General features: G+C 35.2%; 1 protein-coding gene across 3 annotated transcripts in view; it reads left to right on the top strand.

The window, feature by feature from the left end:
• Positions 1 to 7,029, top strand: part of LOC145482486 (uncharacterized) — a 12,442-nt gene extending 5,413 nt beyond the window's left edge. For 2 of the 3 annotated variants that reach the window (XM_081461095.1, XM_081461089.1), the window contains 2 exons: positions 4,565 to 4,781; positions 5,289 to 7,029. In XM_081461095.1, coding sequence (XP_081317221.1) covers positions 4,565 to 4,781; positions 5,289 to 5,647 — 576 coding nt within the window. In that variant the 3' untranslated portion in view covers positions 5,648 to 7,029. Of the gene's footprint in view, positions 1 to 2,517; positions 2,577 to 4,564; positions 4,782 to 5,288 lie in introns of those variants that run through there. The other variant, XM_081461098.1, reaches the window with a different exon arrangement.
• Positions 7,030 to 9,461: the final 2,432 nt, after the last annotated feature.

Below are 9,461 nucleotides of genomic sequence, written 5' to 3'. Positions count from 1 at the left end.
AACTTGTATGCAAACCCACCAGTTACAGAATCTCTAGAAGCCCCAATATCATTTTTACGAGTACACTACTGTTTTTCCTTTTCACTTACAGATTGTGCCTGAAATATATCTCGATTCGCTGTTAAACTGTGTTGTTATGCAAATATTCGATTTGGTCTTACTACGCCAACAAATATTGACATTGGTTTCTAAATATACGATCATGCATGACAAAAATAAAATCACTCCGCCAGTGAATCAAAGTCGATATTATAAGATGTTATCATAAAACCTTATATCCAAGCATTTATGCTCGTAGTTACGTGGTTTGACTACCTGTAGACAAAACATTTTTCTAGCAGCCTAAGAATTATTATTACTTTTTTTAAGTAAGGGCGGTCACCATTTTTTCCGATCGCAGTGATCCCTTCGTAAATAGAACGCGTAAGTTCTGAGTACTACAACATTTCTACCAAGATTTTGGCTGCTGGATAGGCCTTCAAATTACAAAATTACTTCCACTAATTTAATTTCAATATAGTTAATATTTTTAACTTGAGGCGGAAAAATGTAATGACTGGGAGATGAGCAAATAATTAACATTTATTTGCCCAAGCCTCTGTGCCAAGAGAGAAGTTTAAAACATCGTAATTATACGATGGCATTTTTATTGAGGATGTCTTCTCAGGCAGGAAGAGAAGATTCACGTCCCATCAGTGAATAGGAGTTTTAAAGACAGAAAAAAGCGCTCTTTTAAATAAAATTTTATTTTTGACATTTACATCATCCAACTCAAACTGGTCTTCAATCAAAATACAAGGAAATATTCAGTTGCTTCTCTGTTGTTAGGGTATATACCAGCAAAATCCTCCAGTGGGAGCAATCTTGACTAAATACTGGTGTCCGCTAAAACAATTTCCACACTGAAATCAACCCTATTATGTTATGACCGAATAGTAGTTTTACTTAAAGCAGACAGTCTTTGTTTACAATATTTGCCCCATTAACATAAGCTCTTCTATAATCGAGCCACGAAAATATCAACTCTGAAAATTTAAATGGTACTGCACGATTCATTGTCTTACGAAATTTGAGCGCGATGTACAAAAGATTATGTGTGATGTAGGTTTTGAAACGTAGAGTTTTAACAAAGAATCAGCCCGTATGGGCTCATTAGCGTTTCTTCGTCAATATTAAGCCAAAAAGCTAGAATGTTCCCTGGTGTATAAGTTTCACGAACCTTTTTGTCTTTTATCTCTTTGGAGTCATTTGTATCAAGAAACACAGGATGCCTTCCCTACGTCAGGTTGTATGTTATTGGGAAAATATCAACAAAGACGTCAGCAAATTTCCTGTAAGTGCGACGATGAATATTAACTTTTAATGATATTAACGTTACTGAAGTGTCAAGATGACTAGCCGTTTTCCACTAAGTAAGCATACTTTAAAATAATAATCAAACTAAAACTAAAAGTCTCCCCTCCTTCGGACTTTTCAACAATGGTAACTATTTAGAGGGATACGACTAACTGAGAAAGGTAGGAGAAAATATACAAAATGCAAAAGATGCAAAATGACACAGCAAAATCATTTTAGTAACAGGTATTACTCAGGTATTCCACTTGCTTTGTGATCTGACAAACTGCACTGTTAGCTTATAGCCGGTCATTCGATTCTGAATTATGTTTCCTAAGCTTATCTGAGAGAATTAAACCCGAATTTTACAATAAACTAGCGGAAGTGGCACAAACGTTAGCTTAACATCAAAATCAAAATCTGCGATTTACAATTCTCTCTAAAGTGTCAGAGTTTAATATTGAATTTTAGAAATAGTTACAGGGAGGAACGTGCAATCAAATTATGACGATGTAAAATGATACTGATCCTCAAAAACTAGAAAGCTAATCTCGATTGAATAAACAATATAATTCATTTAAATTCAATTTAAAATAATGGAAGTAGAACCAATAGGAAAACTTAAGCGGGCAATGTTCTCTGAATGAGCTTAAACACCGCAGCGCGATTTGCGTTTTCGGAACTCAGAATAAAAAACACACCAGTGGCAATATTAGAAACGATTGTTAATATTACCACTAAAGTCGTACGTGATTAAGGTCCCACTCAACTGTGAGATCATGCCTGATTTTTTGCCGCATTAGGAATGAAAGCAAAGCTGAGTGTGGTGGGCCGAATATGTCTTCATAATTAAACAAGCTGTGAATTTGATATGGGCTATCTCTTTAGGGTTACAAATTTCTGTGTATTCTCTGTTGTTATCAACTTTCACAAACGTTAGATGGCTCATTTAAAAAGAATGATTTCATGGTTTATTTCCTTCTCAACACATATTTTAAGATATCTGCATGAACTCAGTTTGGGATGTATAATTATCAACCAATCAAGCCGCAAACTGCCTGTGCTTTAATTAAACATACTTTTTGATACCGGTTTATGTGAATAAGTGCCGTTGATATTGGGTCATATTTTATACATAAATACTAACTAAGAGAGTTTTAAATCACATTATCTCATAACGGGGCCTCGATAAGGTAACAACGACTTGCTAACGTTTCATTCACTAAGGATCGCGTTTTAAGGTATGTTTACAGAAGATTCATTACCCTTCCACTGTAATCCAACTAAATATGAAGGAAGAGAGGGTCCCATGATCGTTCAATATTTTCAATGCAACATTGCAATCTTTGCACTAGTTACAATCGAAGAGAATGGAAAATCAGGAAGGAAGAAAACTCAACAAGATTTATTGATTTAACCATAATTCACATTCTCAAACCTTATCCTTATCAAAAGTTAAAGAACTGATAACGGGAGGAAATATGTTTCTACTTAAACCAGATTATTCCTCGGGCAATGATAGAAATACATTTTAGCAATCAGGGCAGTAATTGCCAAAAACACAATCCCATTTCCCAGTTGAATTTGTGTATTGGCTTTATGGTTTTGTTCAAATACATTTTTTTTTAATTTTGTATTTTACTTGAGATTTTTCAGTGACCCTCCCTCTTTATATCCCACCTCGAAACAAAAACACTTAAATTCTTATATTACTCATGATTGGGCTCTGATAAGTGTTATTTTTGTGTTGTCTTTGTATTGGTTTGTAATTTCGTCCAATCTTGCTGTAATCATGAAAATAATGAACCATAATGGTGTTGAATCTCTGTAGGAAAAATTCATTACTTGAATGACCCCGTATTTTTTTTTTAGTTTTTTCCTTGCTAAATGTCAAATAACATATCGAGAGGAGAGTCCTTTAGCACTTCAATTAAAAACACGAGCTTGTTGTTCTCATTTGTGCTTTGTGTGGTCCCGTATCGTCAGCGGATAGAGTGCTGAAAACTTAAGCATTAAACGGCTTACCTGTGGCAGAAGCAACGTGCCATCTAAATACTTAACAAATCTCTTATGATATTGTTAGTTAACAAACCTTTGTAATATTGTCAAAGAACAACAATAAACAGATATTTTGAGGAGATTACGTAAAGTACTTGTAACCCCCGAAGTTACCGTATAGGTTATGACTATCTATTAAACACATAGTAGCAATTCTAATTTTCCCTTCAGTACAAAACCGTTTCATTCTGTTAAGTGCATAACCAATTATGTGAAAAATAACAAAAATGTTTGTATGAAATGTTGATGCAAAATAAAGTTTTATCAACTAAGTAGAATTCTTTGTAATTTCGTTCTTACAAGTGCATGGATTGTTGCATAAATATTTTATATAAATTTAGAGCTTTTTCTAAAATGTATCTGAGATCACATTGATGTTTATTCAAAGCCAAAGTGTATTTCTACATTAGTTTAAGTTTGATTAAATTTTTGCCAAGAATGCACACTTCTGAGTTTTTTTTGTCTATTAGAGTAACTTTACCGATTGTTACGTCGCTACAAGACATTAATTTTCGGGTGAAACATTCTGCAGAGCTAGGTTAGAGTTCCAATATAAAGATAAAGTTTCAAAGTTCATTACTAGAGAGTCATCGCGCTGCAAATGACTCTTCGCAGGTTTTGTTGAAACATATCTTGTTGTTATTTTCTTTCCGAGTTCTGGCCGGTCACGTTACCGTTTGGCAAATCCTAAGTTCCCTATGTTTCCTTTATGAAGTGGTCCTTGCCAGGTTAGCGGTATTACTAAACTTGTAATCAAAGTGGCTATGAGCCACTCAACTTGGAAAATTGGATCGTCGGTAATCAGTAACAATTTTGAAAAAAAATGTCTACCAGGAAGCGAAGGACCGAAGAAAAGATCGAGAGAATGTCCCATCTGTACCAATGCCTTGGAAAGTACTATTTTACGAGTTAAAAATTAAAATGTTAACCTTGAACGTTCCGTCTCTATCGAAATCGATCTGAGGGATTAATCGATTTGGCCATCTGTTTATTTATTTTTTATTTATTTATTTATTCATTTATTTTTCTTATTTATTTTTGATATACTCGGTTATTTATTTGTCTTTTAGGTAATAATATCAGAAGTCTATTGTTCTGGACTCCTAATGTTTCGATTAGATTATATTTTTCGCTTCGTGACATAATTTCTTCCCTTGTTGTCTTTTTACAGATGCATCTCCTTGTAAAGCTGTACATTTTAGCCATTGGAGTCATTCTTATAAATTGTGAGCCACTTGAGGAAAACGTTCAGTCTGGTTCAGTAGAGATGCGAGATAGCTCTGAAGATCCGATGATTTCTTCTTATAAAGGAGGTCCCATTCCATTGGTTGGCCTTGCCATCAAAGCTCGTAGTCATGGATACTGTCTGAGGCGTCTCTCTTCACTGGGTTAGAGCCTAAAATATTTTCTCTATAACTTAAAAAAAGAAACAACACACTGACTGCGATGATAAACATTATGAAGCTACGATGCCCAAAGAAAAAGAGATATCTCTGTAACTGTTACAAGAATGCGAGACAAATTTTCATGGAAAATTATCTTACTGAAAACTGGTTGCATCTTCCCATGGGCCTATCTTAAATTTGAATGAGCTATCACTTAGCCATGTTTAGTAGCTTTCAAACCTTAAAGACACCAACGACTAGAAAATATTTAGGAAACAATTCTAGCTATTAATGATGTATACGCCACTACTAGAAACCAAAAAATCAATACAACTCAATTTTTTGACCGTTTCTTCACTGTCAGGACTATCGAAAAATTGTTCGCTTTTCGGAACAGATAATGTCCGCGGACAAATATCCGAGCATATTTCCTCGCCAAATGGAGGATATTGTTTATGTAACCTTGTTTTTCAATTTACTGTATATCAATTGATAACTCTCTTGTTCTAGTTCCAGGGACTCCAGATGGTTTCAAGGGTTGGAAAAGAAAGTACAACTCAGGTTATGTCGCAGTAGCCAAGAAGTTGTACCTCATGTTCAAATGCGACAAGAACAATGCTGTTGAGCGCGCCCAAAGAGTAAAACGACAGCCTATGGATCCACCGATTCCACCTCGACCATGTGTCAATGGAACAATGGCAGGTTCGGCAAACGACGAGGAAGAATCCGGATACGGAGCCACAATGGAAAGTGATTCAGTTTCAGATGGCATGGAAGAAAAATCAGGAGTTGGAGATGAAGAAGAACAAAGAGAGCAAGACAAAAAGAAACGAAAAGAAAAGAAACAAAACAGGAGAAACAAGGACTAAAACGAACACGAATACTGGGGCTAAAACATAGGTAGAAGGAAATTCTCGATTGAGGTATCCTTTTCATTATTAGGGACTTTAAGATACGCTAAGGCGAGCTACTACTACGGCTAACAACGCCGTTTTTTCCTCAAAACTTTAACCGGTTAAGATTTCGCTGTACAGCAACGAGGTTTGCAGCCTCTAAGTTTCTTTACAAAAATGGCTTAATTAGTTCAAGGAAACCAGGGACTTTATTTTGCTTTCATACGATATAGGCTTGATTAATGACGAGGATTTCCTTCTCCTGTAATTCGTCTTACATCTCCCAGAACTTAGATTTGCCCCTAAAACTGCTTTTAGAACCGCCTGTAATTCCAACCATAAAACAAAATAACACTTATAAAAAGCTCGATTTCAGGGGCAGGGTGATCGCACAACGTGATAAGCCCAAAAATACAAAACTTTTGATTCAGCAATAAACAATTATAGCTCAGATTAGTACATTCGACGCTTTCTTATCTGCAGCTGTTCGGCCCGATACAAATGTGACTGTCACTTACGGTAGGTGTTAAAATCGTTCAAATTTCCTGTTCAAATGACAAAGAAACAGTTATCTTCTAACGGATTTTTATGATTGAGTACTTTGTCTTCAAACTAGGCTTTCAAACGGTAAAAAAAGAGTCAAAATGAGAAGTAAACAGCAGGCTTATATTAAGGTAGTGAAGAGTAGGTGAAACCAGGCGCTTTCCCGTAGTATAAAGCAAGGGTATGGCGTTACCGGGAGTGATCTTCACCATTTGCCACCGTACTAAAGCTAGCCGTACCGTATCTTAAAGCCCGTATTTATTTCATGCGCAGCTAACATCAGCAGTAACGTATACTCAGTTTGGGGCACATAATTGTCATATAATCACCCGGGTTTACATACATTTGCTTGATTATCATATAATCATGAAGAATATAGCAATATTATGCGATCAACCATGAACTGTTGGGGGGAGGGTTGTACTTTTTGGGGGGGAGGGAGTTGGAGGTTGTGATAATGAGTGATGTGAGTATGCCTAGTTGATATTGGGTGACATTTTATGAATACTATTTAGCAGTCGATTTAAATGTTATTATCTTATAACTGGGCTACGAGATGTTGGCAAATCTCAAAGATGTACGTATCTAAGCCATATTAAAAAAGAACGTTTAAACAAAGTTCCAATCTGTGCTTTTTCATGGAAGTAAACCTTAAAAGCAGTGAATACAGATTTATATTGGCACATTTACTGCTTGTCGTTGACTAATTGTTCTCTTTATAATTGTTCTCTTTATATCACAAGCGAAAACTGATGCCTATTCTACGCAATATCATTAGTAATCTCCCTTTCCAAAGAAAATTAACTCAATTGTATTCCAGTTTACTTTTTGTTTATCAACTAAACTAATCATCATACTTTGTCAAAAAAGTCTGTGTTCAGGTCTTGCATTTGTATTTTTTGATTTTTGAACGGTTTCCAAGAAAAATGATGTGAATGGAAACATCTTAAAATACGCTTCGTAACTGAACAAATATCGTTTTACGGATACTGAATAACGATATTACATTGTCGTTTGTATTTAGTACCATAGAAATGCTTCAAATAAAGGCGTGAAAACACTTAGTTCATTGTTGTTTTATTCTATAGCGAATGAAATATAAAAGAAAAGTGTGAGGAGTAACACCAAGCTTAAAAATGGCGTGTTAACAAACTTTCTGTGATATTGTTAAGGAACGAAAACAAAAATAAATAACTGGAGATAAAAATCTGTTTTATCATTAATAGACCTCTTCAGCTTAGGAGGTTTATTTTTCCATCCAGCGATGACATCAGTGAGGTTGAGAGATGACCGAATAATTTATTTTTATCTGCCCAAGCCTTGTTGCCCGGACAGAAGTTTAAAATATCGTAATTATATGATGGCACTTTTATTGAACATGTCTAATCTCAGATGAGAAGATTCATGTCCCATCAGTGAATAGGAATTTTAAAGGCACAAAAAAGCACTCTTTTAAATAAAATGTTATTATTAACATTCACATCATCCCACTCAAACTGGTCTCTAATCAAAATACAAGGAAATATTCAGCTCCATCTATGTTGCTAGGGTATACACCAGCAAAATCCTCCACTGGGAGCAATCTTGACTAAATAATGGTGTCCGCTAAAAAAATTCACAATGAAATCGACTCCATTATATCATGACTGAATTACAGTCGTTTTTACTTCAAGCCGACAGTCGTTGTTTACAATATTGTGGTGCGTTTTGTACTCACGCCTTATAAGAGTCTAGGTACGTCCGTAGCCTCGTTTACGTTCTCTTACGTCAGATCTACGCGCTCTTGGATCTGGTCCGCCCTGTGTTTGATGTAGCGTTGTATTTGTTGTGTTCACTAACGCTTCAGTACTTAACAAATATTTGCCTTATTAACCTAAGCTCTTCAGTTTTTAATCGAGCTACATAAATATCAACCCTGAACATTGGAATGGTATCGCACAATTAACTGTGTGTTACGAAATTTGAGCCCAAAGTATTAAAAGATTTTGTGTGATGCTGGTTTTCAAAACCCAGAGTTTGTATGAGCTCATTAGCTTTTTTTTTTTTTTCATTCCTTCTTCAATATTAAGTCAAAAGGCTAGAATGTTCCCTAGTATAGAAGGTTCATAACCCTCTTTATTTCTTTGGATTCATTTGTATCAAGAAATGCCCTACGTCAGGGAGTGTAAATGAAAAGATATAAACGAAGACGTCAGCAAATTCCTGTTAGTGCGACGGTGACAAAGTTTATTAATGGTGTCATAATGATAGGAACTTTCAATATTATTGACGTTATTGAAGTGTTAAGATGACTAACTGTTGCCAGGCCCACAAAGTAAACATACTTTAAAATAATAATCAAACTAAAACTAAAAATCTTATTTATCTCCACTCCTTAGGACTTTCTTGACAATGGTAACATGGTAACAAATAAAATCATACTAAGACTTTAGAAGAAAATAAATAATGTAAAAGATACAAGATCTAGATGACACAGCAAAATCGTTTTAGTAACGTCAGGTATTACTCAGGAATTCCACTTGCTTTTTGATCTGACAAACTGCACTGTGAGCTTACAGCCGGCGATTCCATTTTGAATTATGTTTCCTGAGCTTATTTGAGAGGGTTATAGCCGAATTTACAGTAAACTAGCGCAAGTGGCACAAGCGTTAGCTCAACATCAAAATCAAAATCTGTGATTTACAATTTTCTCTAAAATTTCAGGGTTATTATATTTTAGAAATAGTTACAGGGAAGAACGTGCAATCAAATTATGACGATGCAAAAGGATACTGGCCCTTACAAACTAGAAAGCTAATCTCAGTTGAATAAACAATATAATTCAATTTAAAATAATCGAAGTAGAACTAATACGAAAACGTAAGCGGGCAAAGTTCTCTGAATGAGCCTAAACACCGTAGCGCTTTTTGTGATTTCGGCGCTCAGAACAAAAACAAATGAAGAGCACACAACTGACAGTATTAGAAACGTACTAAAGTGGTACATAGTCTCGCTCAACTGTGTGATCATGCCTGATTTTTTGCCGCATTGGGGATGAAATCAATGCAAAGCTCTGTGTGGCGGCCTTAAGGTAGGCAGAACATGTCTTCGTAATTAAACAATCCGTTTATATGTTTGATACGGGCCATCTCTTTAGGGTTACAAATATCAATGTATTCTCTGTTGTTATCGACTTTCACAAAAGTTAGATGGCCCTATTTGAAAAGAATGATTTCATTGTATTATTTCCTTCTCAATACATATGATT

Source organism: Orbicella franksi, chromosome 1 (assembly GCF_964199315.1).
Source record: "Orbicella franksi chromosome 1, jaOrbFran1.1, whole genome shotgun sequence".
Classification (NCBI taxonomy): domain Eukaryota; kingdom Metazoa; phylum Cnidaria; class Anthozoa; order Scleractinia; family Merulinidae; genus Orbicella; species Orbicella franksi.
Note: the sequence above shows the minus strand (reverse complement) of the source record. Positions and strands in the feature narration are given on the sequence as shown.